The 24,687-nt window shown below is 34.4% G+C and overlaps 1 protein-coding gene across 1 annotated transcript in view; it reads right to left on the bottom strand.

Moving 5' to 3' along the window:
- Window positions 1–24,687, bottom strand: part of CNBD1 (cyclic nucleotide binding domain containing 1) — a 327,265-nt gene that overhangs the window by 32,438 nt on the left and 270,140 nt on the right. Inside the window, exons 7-8 of the mRNA XM_008689174.1 lie at window positions 17,463–17,600; window positions 16,102–16,234 (exon numbers count right to left, since the gene is read on the bottom strand). Of these exons, the coding sequence (XP_008687396.1) occupies window positions 16,102–16,234; window positions 17,463–17,600 (271 nt within the window). The remainder of the gene's footprint in view (window positions 1–16,101; window positions 16,235–17,462; window positions 17,601–24,687) is intronic.

The raw sequence follows: 24,687 nt of genomic DNA, 5'->3' as shown, positions 1-24,687 counted from the left end.
TCCCTACACCCTTTGTTGAAAAGACTATCTTTTTTCCATTGGATATTCTTTTCTGCTTTGTTGACAATTAGTTGACCATATAGTTGTGGGCTCATTTCTGGATTTTCTATTCTGTTCCATTCATTTGTTGTTCTTTTTCTACCTCCTTTAAGTATAAGGTTAGGTTATGTATTTGAGACTTTTCTTGCCTCTTGAGGCGGGCCTGTATTGCTATATATTTCCCTTTTATGACTGGTTTTGCTGCATTCCAAAGGTTTTGGACCATGGTGTTTTCATTTTCATTTTTTTCCCTGTATTTTTTATGTCTTCTTTAATTTCCTGGTTGACCCATTCATTCTTTAGTACTATGCTGTTTAACCTCCATGTATTTGTGGTCTTTCCAAATTTTTTTCTTGTTGTTGACTTCAAGTTTCATAGTATTGTGAAAAGATGCATGGTATGATCTCAGTCTTTTGTACTTTTTGAGGCCTAATTTGTGACCTAGTATGTGATCTATTCTGGAGAATGTCCCATGTGCACTTGAAAAGAATGTGTATTCTGCTGCTTTAGGATGAAATGCTCAGAATATATCTGTTAAGTCCATCTTGCCCTGTATGTCATTAATACCCATTGTTTCCTCACTAATTCTCTGCTTTGATCATCTTTGCATTGATGTAAAAGGGTTGTTAAAATCCCCTACTATTATTATATTATTATCAGTTAGTTCCTTTATGTTGTTATTAATTGTATATGTTTTGGTGCTTCCAAGTTGGGGGCATTAATATTTACAATTATTAGATCTTTTTGTTGGATAGACCCCTTAATTATGATATAGTGCCCTTCTTCATCTCTTGTTATAGTCTTTGGCTTAAAATTTAGGTTTGTTTGATATAAGTATTGCTACTCTGGCTTTTTTTTGATGTCCATTAGCATGATAAATGTTTCTCCATTCCTTCACTTTCAGTCTTCAGGTATCTTTGGGTCTAAAATGAGTCTCTCATAGGCAGCCTATCAATGGGTCTTACCTTTTTATCCATTCTGACACCCTATGCCTTTTGATTGGAGCATTTGATCCATTTACATTCAGAGTAATTATCAAAAGATATGTATTTATTGCCATTTTATTACTTGTTTTGTCATTTTTCCTGGAGATTTTCTCTGCTCCTTTTTAGTTTTTGTTGCTTTTTGCCTTTCCTTCCCACTCAAAGAGTTCCCTTTAATATTTCTTGCAGAGCTCGTTTAGTGGTCATGAACTCCTTTAGTTTTTGTTTGTCTGGGAAATTCTTTCTGCCTCCTTATATTCTGAATGATAGCTGTACTGGATAGAGTACTCTTGGCTGCAGATTTTTCCCCTCAGCATGTTGAATACATCATGCCACTCTCTTCTGGCTTGCTAAGTTTCTGTGGAGAGATCTGCTGCTAACCTATGGGTCTTCCCTTCTAAGTTAGGGACTTCTTTTGTCATTTTGCTTTAAAGATTTTTAATTTATCACTGTATTTTGCAAATTTAACCACAATGTGTCTCAGTGTTGGCCTGCTTTGCTGATTTTGATGGGATTTTTCTGTGCCTCCTGGATATGGTTATCTTTTTCCATCCCCAGATTAGGGAAGTTTTCAGCTATTATTTCCTCAAATAATTTCCTCTCTCTCTTCTTCTTTGGAACTCGGATGATATGAATGTTATTATGCCTGACAGAGTCACTGAATTCCCTAAGTCTACTCTTGTGATCCATCCTTCTTTCTCTCTTTTGTTCAACTTCATTATTTTTCATAATTCTATCTTCTATATCACTTATTTATTCCTCTGATTCTTCTTTGTGGTCATTACATCTAGTTGGTTTTGAATCACAGTTATTGCATTTTTCATTTCAGCCTGATTGTTTTTTAGATCTTTTATGTCTGCAGTAAGGTTCTCCCTGATGTCTTCCATGCTTTTCTCAAGCCCAGCTAGTATCCTTATCACTATTACTTTATATTCTGAATCAGGCATATTTCTTATATCTGTTTCAATTAGATCTCTGGCCATTACCTTTTCTTGTTCTTTCTTTTGGGATGACTTCCTTCATCTTGGCATTTTGTATAGGTCTCTGTCTTCTGTGTGGTAGAAAAACCTGTTATGTTTCTTGTTCCTGAGAGTAATGGCTTAATGAAGAAGAGGTTATAGAGTGTCTAGGGCCTAGTGCTTCAGGAAGTGTCTATGGTGTGTGCTGTGTGTACTCTCCTTCTGTGTTTTGGCTGCTCTATCCCTCAGGTCAATCATCTGCAGAGGTTCTCCTTGCCTGCAGTGGGCAGTGTTTATACCTTGGCCAGAGTGTGGCAAGTTTTAATTAGGTGTGCTCTGACTGTTTGTTAAAAGAGACCTGATGTTGTTTCCACTAGAACTGAAGCATTGCAGAATCTATGGTCAGTAGACGTGGTACATATGGGGGTTTCTGTTGGTCTTTGGGGACAAGGTCCTCATGGCACTAGTCCTTAGGCACACCGGCTGGAGAAAAGCAGTACCAGTGGAACACAAGGGGATGGAATTTAGTGTAAGCAGGTTAGGCAGCCAGTGTTGGCACTGTGCTGTTTAATGAAGTTGGTTTATGCTGAGGAGTGGGGAGGGAAATGGCACCAGTTAGAACCTTTGTCCCTGAAGAGGAGAGTCCATGCTTGCTGCTCTCAGGGAAGCACTTGCAGAAGAACAAATAATTTCCCCTCATGCATTACAGGCATTTTTCAGATCAGTGTTTTCACACTGTCTGTCTCTGGGTTGCTTGCTTGCCTGGAGCAGTGCAGCATACCTCTATCCCAGCCAACCCTGCTGACTTTTAAAACTCCAAACTTTAGGGACTGGTATGGCAGGGACCTGTGCTGGTCCTCTGGGAAAGGGTCTCACCATGCTGGGACCTATGCAGGTTTGACCCAGAAAGGCAGTCATGCCAGAACACAGGGGCATGGGATTTGGAGCAAAGCAGGATAAACAGCCAGTGTCCAGGTTAGCTGCGCTCACCAAATGTCTCAGTGCCTGTGCTGAGTGGCAGGGAAAGAAATGGTGCCCGCTAGTTCTTTTGTCCCTGAAAAGGCAATGCCACCTATCACAGATATGCTTCAAGAAGTAAGAACAGTCTCTCCCTGTGCACCTTAGATAATCCTCTGATTATGCAGTATGCTCTGGGCTGCCTTGCCTGCCTTCTCTCCAGGAGTCTGGCAGCACCCTCGGGTCTCTATCCCAGCCAAGCCTAGGACCTCTAAAACTCAAGTATTTGAGCTCCCCTGGTTGCAAGAACTCACAAAAATCATCCCCTCTTGTTTTCCCAGCCAATGGCTTTGTGGAAGTGTTCTTGTGTGTATCTCTGTGTGCTATACTCTCTTTCACCTTTCTCTGGGACCAGGGTTCCCTCTCCTCCGCAGCACCTGTGATCTGTTTCTTCTCCAAACCACATCTCCACACTTCCTATCTTCCTCAATGTGGCCTCTTCTTTCCCTCTAGTTGTGCAGTTTGTTCTATCAGTCCTCAGGTCAATTCCCTGAGTATTTAGGATGATTTAACAATTATCTAGCCATGTGCCACCACATTAGCTCCCTCCCTCTAATTACTATTTCAACAGAGAGTCATTCTTGCTTCTTTATTTCATCTTGTTAGACATACTCCAGATTTCACCATACACAAAAGGAACCCTTTGGCCTAAGACATGCTCTTTTCCTAGACAAACCTTTAGTATAACTTCTGCTTGTTTTCATACTCTAATGAACTGGGTCTTAGAATTCAGACGCAAGTAAAATGACCTCTTTTCTATTTTCACTCCTCTCTCTCTCCGTAAAATCTATCAAACACATCAAACATTAATTACCTAACTACTTGCATTATTCTGGTGCCTATCTTTGTTCATCTTATCTCTTCTAGTGTGAAAGAACTTTTCAAAAAGCATGGTATCTTCAAATATGATGAAAACTGTCAAACCAAGATGGCAGGGACTTACTTATATCAATGCATTTCTGCAGGTGGAAGACTGGATGGGTCCGTCACAGTGTCCAACATAGATAGCTTCTTTATTTAGTAGATTGTTTTGGGTTTTTACAAACCAAATTATAATTATAATTATTTATTTATGTATTTATTTATAAAAAGAAATAATTATTATGGAATATCTTCCATACCAAAAAGAAAAAAAAAGCCATCAATACTATCAAGTAACAAAGATTATTGTTAACAATTTAGTTATAAATAATAGTTATAGTGCAGTTCAATAGTTAGCATTTAGTTATACTCTGAAATTTGTAGAAATTACTTTGATTAAGGTGAATGGTACTTGTAATTAGCATTTCTATAGATTTAAATGTCCATATATTTGGTGTGCTTAGAAAAAAATTATTTTGCATATTTTGTTTGTAAAATGTGAGAAAATGGAATTGTGCCATTTTATTTTTTTGATGGAGGAAAATGCAACTTCACTTCTAAATGTCAAGAGATAGAATGTCAAAGTTTAATTGCCTTAATAAGGAAGATTATAATTTTTATAATGACAAAATAAAAGAGACAATGGTCGTACGTGGAAAGTAGAAAGAAGTGGAGGAGAGTCCTCTATAAAGAGCTTCAGTATTGCCTGGGTTGCTCAAGAAAAGTTCTATTTACTCATGAAAAAGTTGAATAGATGAGTGCTCTATTATTAAAAGATAATTAATTTTATCCTATCTATTTCCAAAGGGTTTGAATTAATTAAATAAATGCTTATTTTATTTTAATTTAATTTCCATCTAGCTGCTGGATAATTATTTAGATGAGCAATTTTTTACTTTGCATAATTGTTTAAGATATTGTTCACCTTTATCATACTCTTATTACAATTAGAGAGCTAAATTTGAAGTAAAAAAAAATGAAACTACATACTTCCCACAAAGCATGTTTGGATGTATTCTATGATTATTAATATATCTTTGTCAAATTGCAAAATCAATTGAGAACAAAATCAATGGTTTTATAGTGCATAGTTGCATTAGTTTCTTAGTTGCCTCTACTTACTATAACAAATTGTCTCAAACTAGGTGGCTTAAACTGTGAAGTTTATTTATCGGTAGCTCTAGAGGCCAGATTTCTGAAATCAAGGTGTCAGCAGGGCCCTGCTCCCTCCAAAGAATCACGAGGTGGAGAATCTTTTTCTTCTGTTTTTTAGCTTCTGGTGGTTGCTGGCATGCCTTAATGTTCCCAGTCTGCTGGTTCATCACTCCAGTCTATTTACATCAGCTTCTCTTCTGCTTGTGTCTCAATGAAATGCCTCTTGAATCCTTCTTATAAAGATACACAGATGGCAGATAGGGCCTACCTGGTTAATCCAGGATAAGGTCTTCCTCTCAAGAGCCTCAAGGTTACCATATTTTTTGCCATATAAAGTAATGATCACAGGCTCTATGATTAGAAAGTGAATATATCTTTGGGGAGTAATTTCTTCTGCCTATCACAATAATGAAAGGCATAATCTAACCACAATATTTAAATTTGTATTTATCAAGTTCGCAATTTTTTCAAAGATTTATTTATTTACTTACTTATTTTAGAGATAGAGAAAGAAAGAGAGATAGAGTATGGTGGGGAGAGGGAAAGGGAGAGAGAGAATCTTAAGCAGACATCCCTCTCAGCGCAGAACCTGATGGGGAGCTCGATCTCACAATCCTGAGATCGTGACCTGAGCCAAAGTCAAGAGCAGATTCTTAACCAGCTGAGCCACCCAGACTCTTGTAATTTTTCAAACATGAGTATCGTCTAACAAATAAGAACTTCCCCAAACTGATATTTTCAAGCAACAAATGTATTTAGGTCTTAATAGCAATGCATTTTATTTCTATTGGCAAAATTTTCAGAATTTTGCATCCAGACTCTAATAAACTTAAGACTTAGTCTTAAAGATCTCATGTATAAGCATCCAGATCCACATGTTTTATATACGGGCAAAAAATTAGGAAATTAAATAAAATTTCATAATGAAAACTAACAAACATTATATTTAATAATATTTCTATCTACAATATTTCTGAAGTACATTATTAAAGCTCCTATGATAATAACCATAGCTATTTTCATCGAATGTTAAAATCACAAAATTTTACCTAGTGGTTGCACATTTCCATTACTAATTATTATTCCAGCAAAAAGATATGCTATCAAATGAGGAAACATCTTTTTTTTTTTTTAAGAAAGCAGAAGTTTCATGGGAGAAAATTAAAGTTTCCTGAGTTGAAAAATAAATTATAATATGGAAATATCCAGGTAGAAATACTGGATCATACTTAAATGATCTTGACAAATAAGTTCAGAAAATAAAATAATAAAAACACATAATCTGAATTTATGTATCTAAAGATAACCAATATCACTATAAACCCTTTAGTAGAAATAAAAACTAAAGATGAAGTTGAAAAATCAAGTGATAAGGCTTTTAAGTAATCTTGGGAACATTTGCAGATGGCAACATCTAAAAGGCTTGAGTTTTAAGGACCAAAATGAAAGGGAAGGAAAAATATGTTCTCTTAAAAATTAGGAAATAAGAACAAACACGCTACATAGTAAAAACATAAATCACAAATATCTGTCAATGAAAACATGAGTTACAAATATCCATCCATAGCCAAACAAGTCACTGAGAAAGTTGTGTTTAACTTGAGTTCTGGGGTAGGATGAAAACCAACTCTTTCATGAACATTTATAAATAATGGCTTGCATTCACAAAAGACTTGAGAGAGGGGATGGGGGGGTCTGTATTTAAACATTTCTGGGAAATACTAGGAAAGTTTTTTCTAACTTTGAGGTGGTAGGTGAGAGAAGTTTATTTAAATTTGTACTTGAGGATCCAGCCTGATGTTTGTAATAGGAGTTTAGGCTGGCATACACAGATAACGCATACATCTACACAGCAACAAAGTGCTCTGGTTGAAATTAATAATGAAAGGAACCATTCCGAACAAGTGCAGACTGCCAAAGGTACAAAGGAATAGAGAGAAAATGTATTTGAAAAGGTCTATTACATACAATACGCTGAATACTTAAAATGCCTCTCACATTAATTTATTGCCATTATTAGTATCACTGTGGCCTTTTTTTAATCTTTTTGCCTCTGCACTACCAAAGTGGACTCTAATTGTTTTACTGCCTCTCTCCTTTCAACCATCATTCATATTATTCAGCCTGATTCATTTCTCTAAAACTTTTACTAGGTATCTTTTCCTATTAAAAAATGTTTAATACCATGTTAGCCATAAAATAAAGCACAAGCACATGAGTATGGCATCTAAAAAGCCTCAGACTTTCTACAAGTTTTGACTGAGCTTGTAATGATTACAAATAAGCACCTGACCTCACTTGGGCTGTTTGATTTACTCTCCTGAATCATCTGCAAGGCATATATTGGCTCATGTTATTTTTCCTTTCTTTCCTAGAATTATCATTCCTACCCTTTGTCCAACCATATCCAAAAAAAAAAAAAAAAAATCCTTTCTTCCATTTAATTTCTACTGTATTTGTTGAAAAATAGTCATTTAACAATTATCATGGTAAATAATATATATGTCCATGAATTACTGAAAATTATTTTAATGTAAGATATTTGTGATCCAGCTCTTTACTTTAAAATCAGTCATTATTAATCCAGTCAAACTACCTTATGTGGTAATAAATGCATTGTAGCTAGTCAAATATTTGATTTTATATAATTTTAGAAGGCATTTCTTTTAATATCCACAAAAGCAACTAATACAATATTTTGTACATAATGGATGTTCAATAAAAATATTAATTGATTAAAGCCAAATAGAAGAAATTCTTAAAAAGCACTTATTCAAAAAAGAGATCAGCTTGGATAGAATGGATGACTAGAATACTGTTTTTGGTTCCCAAGTACAGAACACAGACTCTATCTAAGTTTAAATAGAAAAGAGTTTATTAGAAGGTATTAGCAAGCTCTAGGAGGACCATGAAACCAAGTTTTAATACTACAATAAAAAAAAAAATTAGCCAATGGAAAGTTCCACCCACAATATAGAGCTCTTATTAAAGAAGCCTCTCTTCTGTGCATCACTTATAATGCTAGGGGCAAAATCAGAACAACCATCCTTATCACCATGCCTATAAAAAGACCTGCTCCCTGACTTTTTCCAAATGCATTTGTTGGAAAGAATTCAGGCCATAGTCAAAATTAAATCTTTTCAAAAAAGATTCTAGGAGATGCAGTCTTTAGCTTTTCTAGCCTCTATAGTAGAGGAAGGCAGGTTAAAGATGTTTGAGAGGGGCACTGAGCAAATATAATCTGCAGTATCTATCATACTAAGAAAATGTTTCTTAGAGATATTTACAAAAACAGTGTATACAATGACAAATTTAAAAAGTAGGAAGGAGATTATACTTAAGCTATATTTATCACTTGAACTATATAATCATTCTATTCCTAATTACCTTATATTATAAGAAGTTGGCTGCATATATCGTTCACAAATTTGAACAAAATGACTAAAAATAAAAATGATTAATTGATAGATTCTACAAATCACAAATCCTCGTGATTTCTTGAGGAGAACATTCTTTCAACTGCCTTTAACTGGTGTTGTCCTTAATACCATGCTAATGCTTGTCTTATTTGATATAATCTCAAGTTAAGGTTACCTTTTTTTTTATACTTAATTTAAAACACTGTGACCCGGGGCGCCTGGGGGGCGCAGCGGTTAAGCGTCTGCCTTCGGCTCAGGGCGTGATCCCGGCCATCTGGGATCGAGCCCCACATCAGGCTCTTCTGCTATGAGCCTGCTTCTTCCTCTCCCACTCCCCCTGCTTGTGTTCCCTCTCTCGCTGGCTGTCTCTATCTCTGTTGAATAAATAAATAAAATCTTTAAAAAAAAAAAAACACTGTGACCCTCCCCAGCATTATTAATTGTTGCCTGATTGAAATCATATAATTCCTTTAAATTTCTACTCAAAGATAGTAAAGCAACAAATTTTGTTTTAATTGAGATTTAACAACAAAAGTATGCTCAAATATACTGAGATTTATTTAGTGAATATCTTTTCCCTCGTGTAGAGAAAATATATGCTATAAAAAGTGGAAACAGCATGTGTAAAGATCTTAAGGAGAAGGAGCCACTAAAGATCATAAAAATCCAGAATGGCTGAAACATGAACAGAAGAAAGGATGATTCAATATAAAACTTGGAGACACAGGCAAGACCCAGATTCAACTGACCTTGTAAACTATATTAAGGATTTTGTATTTTAATCTAATAACAATGGGAAGAAAGAATATTGCTGAGAAGATGAAGGATAGGATAAATTTTATTTTAGTACCAGTCAGTATAGCTGAGTGTATAGGATATAGTGTAGCTGAGAGAAAGGAAGCTGGGGAAGACAGGAGAGAAAAAGAGGTTAAAATGGTGGCAGGATTCTGGGGCTGGGTGAGATGAAATATGTGCAAGACACATTATCGTAAAAAAGGTACAAGTCAAAGACAAGGAGAAAATCTCAAAAGCAGCAAGAGGAAAATGACTCATCACTTACAGGTGAACCATAATAAGATGAAAAGCTCACTTCTCAACAGAAACAACTGAAATCAGAAGACAATCGAATAATGTATTCAAAGTGTGTCAAAAACAAAACAACAACACTATCAACAAAGGTACCTTTCAAAAAAGAGAAACATACCCAGTTAAATAAAACCTGAGATTATCTGTTACTATCACAAATACTAAGGGAACTTCTTCAGACCAAAAACAAAGAACACCAAACAGTAATTCAAATCTGCCAGAAAAATTAAAAAGTACTACTAAAGGTAAATATGTAATTATAGAGGTCAGTGTTACATGCATATTTCTTCTCTTTCCTTCTTTTAAATGACTTAGAGAGTGATTATGTGAAATAATAAGTACATAATCCTGGTTTGGGATCTATATATACATGTGTATATATTCACCACTAACAGCACAAGATGGGAGATTGGAGTAAACTAATATTGGACTAAGGAAAGGATATCAGATGGTATCTCAAATCCATAGAAGTAAATAAAGATAGTTAGAAATGGTAAATAAGGTATTTAATATAATAAACACTATAAACATATACTTGCCTTCCCTTCTCACAGTTCCTTTAAAAGATGTAAAATTATATAAAATAATAACAATTTATTATTCAGTTTGAACATATACAGATGTAATATGTATAATGATAATAACAGCATACAAAGAATGAAAATAGAGTTATGTATGGTAATATTTCTACATCTAACTGGAATTAAGTTAGTAAAAATCTGAAGTAGATTCTGATAAGTTGAGATATATATGGTTAGCCCTGGAAGAAACATAAAGGAAATAACAAATATAGTGAAAAATCAGTTTTTCTGATCCAGCTTCCAAGAAGCTTGGGAGTCACTACTTCATTCTAATAACAAGTAAAGAGCTAAAAAAAAAAAAAAAAAAAAAAAAAAAAAAAACCCTGAAAAATCAAGAATTTTTAACTTGTAAGAGGAGTGAGGTTAAAGGGAAAACTGCCCTCCCCCCAAATGGAGCAACTAATAAGCAAATACAAAGAATCACAATTTACCTGAATAGAAAACTCTTCAGGAACCAATGCTGAGGTAGAAAAATCTAAACTGTACTTGACAAATTGCTGAAGGTTCACTGTGGACAAATCTGAGTTTAAAATTCCAAGGGGACCCAGGATTCAGGAGATCACACACTTTTGTGAGTTTTACCTTTTGGATCTCTACTAGGTTCCTACAGTAAATATTAGAGAAAAATTCTTCAAGCTTCTGGCATGAAATAAGCAAGGCACTCTGTTTTTAACAAGACCTGCCCTCAGGGGAAACTAGTAACCATAACCTAATTGAACTAGAGAAGAGAAGTACCTAACTTCAGCCCACCCTGACCATCCTGTTCTATTTAATGAGGGGGTGGGGGTGGGTGGAGAGGACTAAGAAGTATAAGTGAAACTCCCAATCCAGAAGCATAAGCCCCCTAAAAGACTGAGCCCTAATCACAAGACTATAAAACACTTCTTCCCCTACATCTTATGACTATATTACTAAAACCTATTTATAGCAGTTCTATTTACAAAGTACCTCATGCCCACCTACCAAGAAAAATGTCAAGAGAAAGAGAAGACAAGGCACAGATTGGGAGAAAATATTTGCAAAAGACATATCTGAAAAAGCACTGTTATCCAAAATAAATGAAGAACTCTTAACAGTAACAAAATATCTGATTAAAAAATGGGCCAAGACCTTAATAGACACCTCACCAAAGAACATGTATAGATTAGAAATAAACATGTGAACAGATGCTTCACTCAAATGTTATCAAGGAAATGCAAATTAAAACAACAATGAAATACCACTACAAATCTACTTGAGTGGCCAAAATCCAGAACACTGACAACACCAAATGCTGATGTGCACGTGGGGTAACAGGAACTCTCATTGACGATGGAAATGCAAAATAGTACAGCCACATTAGAAGACAGTTTGGCAGTTTCTTACAAAACTAAACTTAGTCTTAATATACTACCCAGGAATTGCGCTCCCTGACATTTACCCAACGGAGTTGAAAACTTATGTCCATACAGAAATCTGCATAAGGATGTTTATTACAACTTCATTTATAATGCCAAAACCTGGAAGCAACAAAGATGTCCTTCAGTAGGTGGATGGATAAATACACTGTGGTACATCCAAACAAGAGATTATTATTCAGCATTAAAAAGAAATGAGCTATTAAACCATAAAAAGATGTGGAAAAACCTTAAATATATATTATTGAGTGAAAGAGAACATTCTAAAAAGGCTATGTACTGTATGATTCCAATTCTGTGAAACTCTGGAAATAGCAAAACTATTAAAAAAAAAAACAGTAAAAAGATAAATGGTTGTCAGTGGGTAGGGATGAGGGAGGAATGGATATATGGAGAGCAGACGATTTTTAGGACAGTGAAATTACTCTATGTGATACTGTGATGGTAGATAAATATCATTACACATTCATCCAACCCAGAGAATGTCCAACACCAAGAGTGAGGCTAAAGTAAACTATGGGCTTTAACTGCTGATGTTTCAATGATAATGATGATTTAATGTAGGTTCATTAATTGTAACAAATGTGCCAGTCTCGTGGGGCACATTAATAGTGGGAAATGTGTGGGCACGTGGGTGCCTCAGTCAGTTAAGTGTCTGCCTTCAGCTCAGGTCACGATCCCAGGGTCCTGGGATTGAGTCCTGCATCGGGCTCCCTGCTCAGTGGGGAGTCTACTTCTCCCTATCACTCTTCCCCTACTCATGTGCACCCTCTCTCTCTTTCTCTCTCTCATAAATAAATAAAATCTTCAAAAAAATAGTGGGAAATGCTATGCAAAACTGGGGCAGGGGTATATGTGAACTCTCTGTATGTTTTGTTCACTTTTGCTGAGACCCTAAAACTGCTCTAAACAAGTTCATTACGAAATCACTAAATGAATTATTATATTACATTAGAAAATATCTAGTCAATACAAAAGATACCCGTAAAAAAGGAATGGAGGAAAAAAAATTAGGATCAATAGCATCCCTAAGCACAAACCTGGGTCTGGATGCTCAAGAGTGTGCACTGGGGCTAAAGAATTTAAAACCCTACAGAGTTATTTGATATGCAAGAGACTGAAGCCAAAGTGTTCCTGGAATTTACAGCCCAGAACCTTACACTTCTGTTAGGCAGAGCTTTAAAGCACATATTCTGTGTCTGAAACTCTACATTTTTGGTTTGGGAAGACTAGCTATTTTTTTTTTTATTATTATACTGGCCTATTTTATCTTTCAGAACTAAATTGGTTACTACTTTCTTAAAGTATCTCTAGTTATTGTTTGCTATGTCATATTACGCCTGGAAAAGACAGCGCTCAATGATATACACAGGATAACAATAAAATATACATAAATAGTTCATTGATGCCAAGTTAACATTTTTTTCTTATACACGATAACCACAGCCAGAAACTGATTAGTGAGATAAACTAAAAAACTGTGTTTTTCCAGCCAGTCATACTTTGAAAAAAATAACAGCTGGGAAGACTTTAATTGGTGTGATACAAATTGGACATGCCCAAATTACTAGCAGCATTGTACACATCTATTACAGTCAGGATCCTCTGGCATGTGAAGCAAAAGTAGGAAGACTTAGGAAGTTAACAAAGGAAACAGAGCCAGAAATAAGCTTTACTTATTTCATAGATTGCCAAGGATTAATCCTAAATTCTATCAAGCTTTTGAATAATTAACTAAATCTCTCTGAAACTTCATCCAATATACATTCCTAAAAGAAGATCAAAACACACATAATTATGCTTTGGAAATCATACTAGTACTAATTTTAAACCAAGATAATAAAAGTATAATTTGAGCTAGAGTCTACGTTTTCTGATAAAAATTCAAAATAAATCTTGAGTAAAGTCGAGAAGTATTACATCTAATGCTTCTCTTTGATATATCAAGTTTGTCACTGCCATATAAGAAAATTTGATTAGGTTGACAGAACTTATTCTTCACCTAGGTATGTTTATTTATAAGAACCACAGTATTTCAGGGCTGAAAGAGGCTTTGAAGCTCAATTATTGTAATTGTCATTCTTCTCTAAGGAGGACAAATGATTTTTAAAACTGTATAAATGTAAGCACCACATATTTTTATTTGGGAATCAGTGGGAAAATAATGCTACTTTTGACTTATTCAATAAAATCACAGACTGTCCAATGCAATAGATAGATTCCACCATTATTTTTAGACATTTACTTAAAAGAACTCGAACCCAGCATTAGTCTAAGAAAATGCATCAAGTCAGTACCACCTTAATTCTGATGCTAAATTGAAATATTTTAGGTTGATATTTTAGACTGAGACACATATGAGTCATCATTAGTAATCAAATAAATTAAAAGCTCATAATTATTCCCCTTTTTAAAATTCCATATTCTTTTGGCTCACATACATAATTGAAAATATCTTTGATTAGGTTTATTTCCTCCTTTTTATTTTATTTTTTTAAAGATTTTATTTATTTGAAAGAGAGACTAAGAGAGAGAGAACAAGCAGGGGGACTATCAGAGAGAGAGGGATAACCAGACTCCACACTGAGCACGGAGCCTGACATGGGGCTCAATCCCATGGTCCTGAGATCATGACCTCACCTGAAATCAAGAGTCTGATGCTTAACTGACTGAGCCACCCAGGTGCCCGTCTTTCCTCCTTTTATTATAACCTAAAAAATATTAATGCCCTTATAGATAGGCAAGACTGAGACATTATTTTTTATACAAAATAGCCCTGGAAATGAAGCATGGACCAAAATGTGATATTTCTGATACAAAAGGAGGAACCTATGATAAATCAAAACATCCATATTTTTAAAAAAATGTTTCTATACAATAAACATGCTGAATTTAGAAATGTTCAGTTCCTAATTTTTCCCAAGCCAGTTTAATACTTGCTTTCTTAAATGTACTGTTGGCCAAAAGTGGCATTTATAACTCATTAGAAAAAATGTTTCATGAACAAAAATACATCTAAAATTCAATTTTTGCAAACAAGAAAAAATATATATATTTGGCTACATATGGGTTAAACACTGTATTTTTAAAAAGTGATAAATAAAATATAAAAATAAGCAGTGGAAAGAAATTCAGAATAAATTTAGTAAAGGGCTATAATCAAATTTCACAAGTTTATTAGAGAATCTTAGTTTTTAAAGCATAACCTTGTCTCTATTTTTATTTACTTTTCTTCTAATAAAAGAACCTTCTGCATTGGTTCTATGCTACACCTCATTTTTCTATTACACAGTGACTCCCTCAAAGGATATCTTAGCCAGATTTTTCTTAACTCCACCATATTTTTATTAAGAATCACATTATGGAATTTCCAACTTAGACTCATTCTTCTTAGAATTTTAATTTTAAATTTAATTCAGAAATGTTACCTCCTGGCAACATATCCCTCACTACATTTATGGCTTTGCAGGCTTGAAATGGAAGTATTTCTCTCAAATACTACCTCTTGTATTATAATCCACTGTTCGACTAAGAAAAAAGCCAGGCAAGGGTATAAACACACCTCTCTCTGTTGTTTGTGACTATCTCTTATAGGGCAGTAGGGATGCCTTACTGAAGGAGATCTAAAGCTGCTCTGACCCACCTACCACAGTTCCTCTTGTGTCGGTGTCTTAGTCAGTTTGGGCTGCCGTAACAAATATCATAGGCTGGATGGCCCAAACAACAAGCATTTATTTCTCACAGTTTTGGATGCTGGGAAGTCCAAGATCAAGGTGCCAGCAGATTCAGGGTCTGGTAAGATCCCTCTATCTTGTTTGCAGAGAGCTGCCTTCTTGTATTTTCATATGGCTGAGAGAGAGAGATCATCTTTCTCACATCTCTTCTTTAAAGGCACTAATCGCATTCATGAGGGCTCCACTCTAGTGACTTAATCACCTCTCAAAGGTCCCACCTCCAAATTGGGGATTAGGACTTCAATATATGAATTTTGTGGGACACAAACATTCAGTCCATAACAGAAGACATCTCTTACTTAATGGGGTCTCATAGATAGAAACAACTGTACAAAATTGACTCAATGCCACCTCCACTTTTTGTGTGCATGTAAACAGGAAATCCACACATCCCTGCCATGCCGGATATTGGAAATGTTGGCATCTTCACTGTTGCTACCCTTTATCTCAGCCTCATCTTTTCTCTATATTTTTCCACTGACAATGTGTAGTCCAAGTACAGAGAAGCAAACTTGCTGCTTAAGTAAGTGTTCAATCAGGAGAACAGGAAAAATGAACATAACTTCTCACTGCATTTCTCCTTTTGGTCCTTACATTGACTGTCAGAGTGGGGCGAGAGGGGCAGGGCCATGAGGAATTATAGAAGGATATGAAAGTAAGGCCAGTTCTGAGATCACTCTTCAAGCCAATACAGAATGACTTTTTAACAAAAAAACAGGCAACAATCTAAATGTCCAATTAAAAGGCTACATTAAGAAGTTAGAGAAACAGCATGAAGAAATATTATATAAAGCATTAAAACGATAAAAGATTACAAATTCCAATAATGTGTTATGTAAAGAAAATGATCCAAAATTGCATTAAACTCACCATGACCTGGAGGAAATTTTTTCCATTTAATGAGTGCAACTAGCTCATATATGGATAAAGTGGGCCACTCTTCATAATATGGACATTTACGAATTAATTTCACCTTTTCTTTATGTTCAAGTTTTATTTTTTCCTGAAAAAAGTCATAAAAAAGGAAGGGAAAATGTATAGCAGATAGATAAATGCCAGTAACAGAAAAAAGTTATATGAGTATAAATTGTATAAAATACATTTGAATTTTGTAGGAGCATCATTCTATGATCACATAACCATATTGAAAATTTAGTCTTCAGATTTGCTACTAAAATTATATTTTCTCACCTTTCATAATATTTTTAGACTTCCATAAATGTTTTAGCATTTTTAAGAAATTCTTTCATAGTCAAGACTAAGCTCAAAAGTTGTACTTGATAATACTGAATCACTGATACTTGTATTTTGAAAAAAAAAAACATACAAAACAAATTTTTTAAGCTAGCCACTCTGAAACCAGAGATTTGGAAGGAAGTTGAATTCTGACAAAGTCATCTGTACCACTGACACTGAGACCACTGTAGCAAAAAAAACCGTAACTATTATTAGAGACCTAAATCAAGAAAATGGATGTCTCCTCATCTCCGTCCAATCTGAGCACACAACCACAGCTGATGCCATTGCCCTCATGCCCCCTGCACCAGACTTAGATCCTACCATGAAAAGCTGGCAGAGTGGGACAGTGGGGGGCCTTTCAATGCAGTCATTTATAAAAACTTTCTCTGTCATCAGGGGAGGAGAAATCAAAAAGAGGGAAAATTTTGGAGTTGATTAAAGGAGAATAAATTGGTAAACTTAAAGTAAATAAGGTTTTTTTTTAATGTAGCAGAATTAGGGGGTCAGAATTAAGTTGTGATAATACCTATTCATGCAACTCTGGGTTTTTATTATCCATTAAAACAATGAAATAGCATACCAGTCACTCCCAAGTATTTTTTTTTCCTCCAGTGGACTGTACAGATTTAGAGATCTCTCTGTATGATTGTCTGGTATCCCTAACACATAAGATGTTGTTGACACCCAAAACATATGTTTGTTGAATGAATACATGAATAAATGAATGTATAAATGAATGGATTTGAAATTCATGAAAAACCCTAAGTGCTAAAAATATACATAAAATATATTCATAGAGACCTTTCTTTCCACTTCAACTACCCATCATTGTCAGAAGCTCAAATAATGTTCATCAAATAAATCACATTTTTATGTCTCCAAGTTGTTATATTAAAAAATTAAAAAGATACGGACATCTTCTGTATAGAGGCAAAACTTAGCTTGAATTTATACACATATTATATTAGTATATAGATTAGATATGATCATACCGATTTTAACCTTGTATAATCCTTTGCAGGGATTTTAAGAATTTCACAATCTTCTTCTGTGATCACCGAGTACTCCTTTGCTTCTGAATCTGTCTGAGTTGCAACTTCCAGGGTTCCAAAGGTACTCCATTGCTGAAGCTGTAAAAAATACGGAAGTAACTTAAACTTCATTATCACTCATCAACATAAAATACCAGTGATGGTGATAGAAAAAGTCTAGAAGAGTCTGCAAAAGGGATGATGGCAGGTCAAACTCCAAGTCTTAGAAAGAAGGGGATCGAAACAGTCTTGCATGGATGTCATATTTCCGCCCAGTGTTATCGTCCCAAAGCAAGAAAAAGCTTCCATTTTTTCAGTAGCATGAAAGAAATAACTTATAAGAATAGAGCTTCTGTTTTATCCACTGATTCATTTTAAGTACCTAGAATAATGCTTGGAACATAGTAGCCATTCAATAAATATTTATTGAAAGAGTGAAGAAAAAAGTACACTCACATACTTGCTCTTCTGTTTATTTTATTATCCTCATATGTTGGTAGTAATAATGAAAATGAATATAGTGTTATGCACACACACACATACAAATATATGTACACACACACACAAACATACACACACATAGGGTCTCCTAATTTAATATGTAAAAGATAAATATTTAGCATCCCCAAAATGTTACACAGAATATGTATTGTAAATTATTAGGATATAATGAAAATATACATAGCTACATAAAGGATCTGTATTCATGTTTGCCTGGGGAAAAATATTTATCATAGATAATATATATCTACGAAATTGAGAAGTTTCTTATGGAAAACATCAGGTCTATATGGCTAAGATGATATGAAATGACCTCCACTCTTCCATTTCAAATTCATAGAAAAGCTGACTTGTTTTCTTTTAGTTGAATGGATAGCTGAGCTTGAATCTGCAAGTCCAGAAATAAAGAGGAATTTTAAATAGTAAATGACGAAGCTGAAGTGGTTCACAGTGATATCAAACTAGGATAAAGGCCTAAGGGGTTGAGTTCCATAATTCATCAGACATGTGGGAATAGGAGATGAGACCCAGGACCACACGAAGCAAGGAACTGGAATTGAGCCTTGGTGCCTAAAGCCGAGAACCTTGGAGGATTGCTTGTATGTGAAATGGAAGCAACAAAAACTTCACCCACTAGTCTAGCTGGGGAACTGCGTAGAGTTGTCACAAAATCAGGATCCTAGGTCTATAACTTGTGTAAGTGAAGAGTATATATTTACACATAGTACAGGACTCAGAGCTTAAAAATTACCGTTCAGGCTGGTACACAGCTAGTGAACTAGGATCCAGGAAAGTGCAAATTTAAAACCTTATGTATGACTTGAGGATAAAAGGAACTCACATAGGAAGCAAACCCTATTAATAACAAAATCATAATAAAAAATAAAAGCCTCATAAGTAACAAAACCCCTATAAGGGAAACTCAACAAAGAACTTGAAAAAAAAAAAAAAAACCTAAAAGAAGATAAATACAATTCATATATTAGATCATATTGCATTTGCATTTTGCAAAAGAACAAAATTAAACTTTTATAAGTAAAAATAAGTTATTATAAACACTTAATGGACACATTAATTAAAATTTAAGAAATAATTCACAAAATGGATAAAACATGAGAAAAGCATTCAGAATAAAACACATAAAATATAGAAGGAATTTGAAATAAGACTTTAAGAGATAAGGAAGATAGTTGGAGAGCATTCAGCATATATCTACTAGGATTTCCAGAAGAAACCAAAAATAATGGGAGAGGAGTAATTATCACATCAGTGATAATGGCACCAAATTTTCCAGAATAGGGATGAGGTGAATTTTAGAAATGAAGGAATATACAAAACCTAGAGATGTAACTGTACTTTGTATTCCTGCTCAGGTTTTGGCGTATTCTGTTTATGTTTCTCCTCCAGGTCCCCCTTCATCATCTTGTTAGCGATCAGTAAATTTAAGCAGATATTTTCTATATACATTTTTCCCAATTTTCTAATTGTTTTTAGGATAAGTCTTAGTTTGTATTACCTAATAAACTATTATGAAAGCAGACATCCTCCATGGTTTTGAATAATAGTCTTAAATCTTTCTTTTTTGATGTCGTAACTATGTCATTAAACTCCCTAATATTATTAGGAAAGTATTACATTTCCAATATCCTTTACACACTCTCTCTATATAAACATTGTTGTATAACTGAATTACTATATAACTGAACTATTTAAGTTATTAATATTTATATTTCCATTCTGTTCGAGAACTATGGTCATCTTCAAAGTGCTCAGAAAAAATAACTTTCAAACTAAAATTCTACATTTACTTTAAATAGGAATATGTAATGAGGAAAAACAATATTCAAGTTAATTTTTGACATCACATGAAACAAATTTAAAAAGAAGAATTTTAGTTAGAACAATACTGAATCCAAAGAGTAGTACAAAACAGTTGATAAAATTGTTAAATGTAAATAAAATTTATTGGCATATAATATTTTTAAAATAACTAACATGGGGTTACTTTAAAATAACATAGATTTAAAATACTTTTACAACAGTAACTCCAAAGAGAAGAGCAGGAAGACAAAAACTAAAAGTATTGAGAATCTTTATACTTTGGAACTAGTAAAGAAAAAAGATTATATAGCTCTTCTTAGTTAAAATTGAAAATTTAATAATATAGAAATTGGACCTTTATGGATGGAAAAAGAAAATAAACATAATGACACAAAAATGAAGCGATGAAATTTACTATGTCCCTAAAATATCTAACACTTATAATTTGATTTAAATAGGAGCAACAAAAACAAATAACTAGAGAAAATGACAAATTATTTTAAAAAAAAATTTCCAGAAGAGAACTACTAAACAAACCACACACAAAAGAAACATTCTCAACCTTACTAGTAGACAGAGAAATGTTTATTCATCTATCAGACCGAAAATACTAAAGTACTCTAACCTATGAAACTGGGGCAACATTTTCCTGCATAACTCAAAAATATAAAAACCTTTTAAAATGGGAAATAATCTAGCAGTATTTACTAAAATAAGCAAAGAACGTATGAAGTGCTTTATCCAGGCACCCATCTCCTAGGATCTACCTTATAGAAATAGTGCATTCTTAAGGATGTATTTACAAGAAGTTTAATGCAGCACATTTTACTAACCCCCAACTAGAATCTTCTTTATAGGCCACCAGTTAATGAGTGTGTATGCGTGTGTGTATTCAACTGAGTCTAAATTTTTACATACTGTATAAAATTAGTGACATCTATGTATCTTATCCTTTAAGAATTCTTATAATAAAAAAGAAAACAAATAGCAGGTAAAAATATATGTTGAAAATTTTTATGAACTGAACAGTTACAAAAACAGTAATCTGTATAAGTTTATTTAATTGTTCATATGCTTATGTGAGCTCAGAGAAAGCTGTTCAAGTGTGAACACCTGCCTATTCAGGGGAGAGCTGGAGATAAAATGACAAAAGACTTATTACCTTTTCCTTAAAAAATTATATTTTCTTTCAGTTACAACACTGAGTATGTACTAATTTTTTTTTTTTTTATAGAGACAGCCAGCAAGAGAGGGAACACAAGCAGGGGGAGTGGGAGAGGAAGAAGCAGGCTCACAGCGGAGGAGCCTGATGTGGGGCTCTATCCCACAACGCCGGGATCATGCCCTGAGCCGAAGGCAGACGCTTAACCGCTGTGCCACCCAGGTGCCCCTGAGTATGTATTAAATTTTAAATTTTGGGCATTTAAAAAGACATTTAAAATCCAGATTGATAGCAACATGCTGTGTTATTTTCCATACCTGTGTTCTCTCTCTTGATATCTTTATACTGATATATGAAATATCTTAAATGATATATATGAGATGTGTATAGTTATTTCTGAATGATGAAAATGCAGATAACTATCATTGTCTACTTTATAACTCTCTGTATTTTCTGAAATTTTCAATAAACATAGCAATTTTGAAATCTGGCAACATTACAAAGCTATTTAAATTATGTACAAGGCAATCTTTCTCAATTTGGCGGGAAACATTCATTAAGGCTAGATAGATAATCCTATTTTGCTGGAGATTGTTGTTGGAAGTGCACAAAAGGAGCCATTTCTCTCACTTCTAAATTCTCATGCTATTTTACTGAAAAATACATCAATAATTCCTTTAATGGGAAATGACGTATTCCTTTTTTTTTAAATATTTTATTTATTTACTTAACAGAGAGAGAGAGAGAATGAGCAGGAAGGAGGAGCAAGGGGAGATGGAAAAGCAGGCTCCTCACCCAGCAGGGAGCCAGATGTGGGACTTGATCCCAGGATCCCAGGATCATGACCTGAGCAGAAGTCAGATGCTTAACCGACTGAGCCACCCAGGCACCCTGGAAATGACATATTTCCATGATTAAAAATTGTTATACTTTGCTAATAATAGATGAGCCAAACATCTGCTTCTGAATAATAAGAGTTGGTAAACCATTAAGATTTCTTTTTAATAAAAACATTGTTGATTTGTTTCAAATAGCATTTTACTATTTCTGAAAAACAGTAGACTTTTACAGGTATAATTTTTGTTCTTCCTGTTATATTTTTCCAATGCTTCTAGCTTTCAGGCATTTACACATTAAACAAGATCGCTAACTAAAATTAGAATTGCTATTTTTAAACCAAGGAAAGGTTCTATTTTCAATCCTGTGGAACATTTTTTTTCCCCCCTAAGGGGCTGAAGAGCAGACAGAAAATACAAAGACTCTCTAGATCAGGGGTTCATAACTTTGGTCCAAGGATAGACTTTTAGAAGACTCTTGAACTCCTAATGTCTCACGCCAGTTAGTGATTATTTGTAAATTTCTGTTTTTTTCCTTGAATAGCTTTCTATAGCTTTCATTCGATTCTCAAAGGTGTCTGTCTCAGAAGAATTATGTTTCCCCTATAATTTAAATGGCTCATTTAGAGTGTACATCTCATAACCAAATAATGTTGTAGGATAAGAAAGTGACATGAAAATGCTTCATTTATAATCTCTCATATACTTACAGGGGATTTGGGCCATATTAGGGGTATATTGTGATATCTAAAAGGTAGAAGCAGGAATCAACCTAAATGTAAGGACAATCTGATTGTGACCACCCAGACTGGCCTGCCTGTACATGATCCAATCAGGAACTAAGGTATTTGAGGCGGATTTTAGTTCTGGGTTTCTACTGATAGATTAACATGTTTATCAGAACTTCTTATCCTTACTAGACATAGAACTCTTAATTGCTATCTGTCAAATGCTATGAGACTGATGACAGTTCTTGTTAGATTTGTAGCTGTGATGGTTAATTTTATGTGTCAACTTGACTGGGTCATGGAGTACCCAGATAAATTGGTCAAATATTACTCTGGGTGCTTTTGGATGAGTTGAACATTTAAGTTAGTATACAGAAAAAAGCAGACTGCTTTTATGCTGTGGCAGGCCTCCTCCAATCAGCTGAAAGATTAGATTAGATCAGATTAGATTAGATTAGGTTAGGATTAGATTAGATTAGATTAAAACAAAGGACTGATCTACAACCAAATAAGAGAGAATTTAGGAAATTCTCTATCCAGTGGCCTTCAAGTTGATCTCAGTAGACATCAGTGATTCCTGGTTTTACAGCATCTTCCAGACTTCAGACTCAAACTGGATATTGGTTTGGCAGATTTTGGATTTGCCAGTCTCCAAAACTGCCTGAGCCAATTCCTTATTATCTATCTATCTATCTATCTATCTACCTACCTATCATCTCTCTACCCATCCATCCATCCATCCACCCACCCTACTGGTTCTGACATACAGATTTTTACAGATTTTTAGCCCCTTGTTCTATAAAGCTTAGGAATAAGCAAATGCCTGAAAGAAAAGAAAGGTATATCAAGGTACCTTTCCTCTGATTTTCTTTTCCCAGTATCTTGGCCCCTCAAATACTGATTGTCTAGATAGACTGAACTCAAAATTTTGTCACTCTGGTACTCTAAGACTCCTGAAAGTTCTGATTCACTGCTTTCTGGTTAGTTATTCATCCCTACGATGCTTACAAACTGGCGGATGCCTCAAAGTAAAGCAACAAGAAATGTCTGGCTCAAAACAATGTATTTCCTTTCTTTCTTGAATCATGGCCCTTCAAAACCCTTGGTTCCCTTGGTTGCTCTCAAATACCTTCAGACAGTTGTTTGGTTGGTTGCTTTTATCCAGCTTTTATAGTGTTCTCAGCAGGGAGATTGGGTTGATGCAAGCTACTCATCATGGTTAAAAGCACGAGCTTCGGCAAACTAAGGTGACTATTTCTTTGAAACAAGATCTACCTCTGTTTGTATTGTTTGGACTTTATTAGCTTGCCCTTATCATCCCTATATGAAATGCACTCAAAAATCACTTAGAATAATCAATTGGACAATAATATCTAAACCTTTTTCATAGAAGATTAAGGAAGGATAGAGACTTTGGCAAGATAGTCCAGGAATTTTTATGGAAATTGGTATCTGTAATTAGAAAAATATTCTGAAGAGCCTTATCCTGGTTTTGACTTTCTTTTCCTAAAATACAATGGAGAGAAATTAGATGGCAGCTTCTTAACACAAGGAAGGAACTAGTAGGTTTACAAGAGGGAAAATAATATATATCCCATCTCTTTTTCTCTTTCTTTCTCTGTAGATAGATAGATAGATCATATATATGATAAACAAGTCACTAAATATGAATGTATTAATAGCAGAATTTCTAATGCCTTAATTATTCATACACATCAGATACTAATAATAATGTACTTAGCACTTTTTGTTCCTTTGCAGGTTATGTATGTCATATGTACTTTTGTGTCCTGTTGAGTTCTGTCAATTAAAATTTTTAAAAATCTTTTAAAAATCATAAATGTTCTAGTTCAGAGAAAAGATATATCTACGAGTGCAGGAAAGGAGTGGATCAACAAAGAAAAATAGTACCTGATGAACTCATAGGAAACATGTTCCTGTGTAAGTGTCACAGTACCTACAATGTAAAATCTCCTGAACAGCCCAGACTGCATCCTATTAGCACATGAGCACAGCTCAGCTGATAACCATGAACTGAATCTGAGATACATCCCAAATATTTCTTTCTGCATTAATTTTTTTATGTTTGAGAGAGACCAACTCATACAATATCTTCAGCACTGACTGGAACAATACTT

This window comes from Ursus maritimus, unplaced genomic scaffold, assembly GCF_017311325.1.
Source record: "Ursus maritimus isolate PB19 unplaced genomic scaffold, ASM1731132v1 scaffold_9, whole genome shotgun sequence".
In the NCBI taxonomy this organism is placed as follows: Eukaryota; Metazoa; Chordata; class Mammalia; order Carnivora; family Ursidae; genus Ursus; species Ursus maritimus.
The sequence above is the reverse complement of the archived record's forward strand: the minus strand, read 5'-3'. Positions and strand labels throughout refer to the sequence as shown.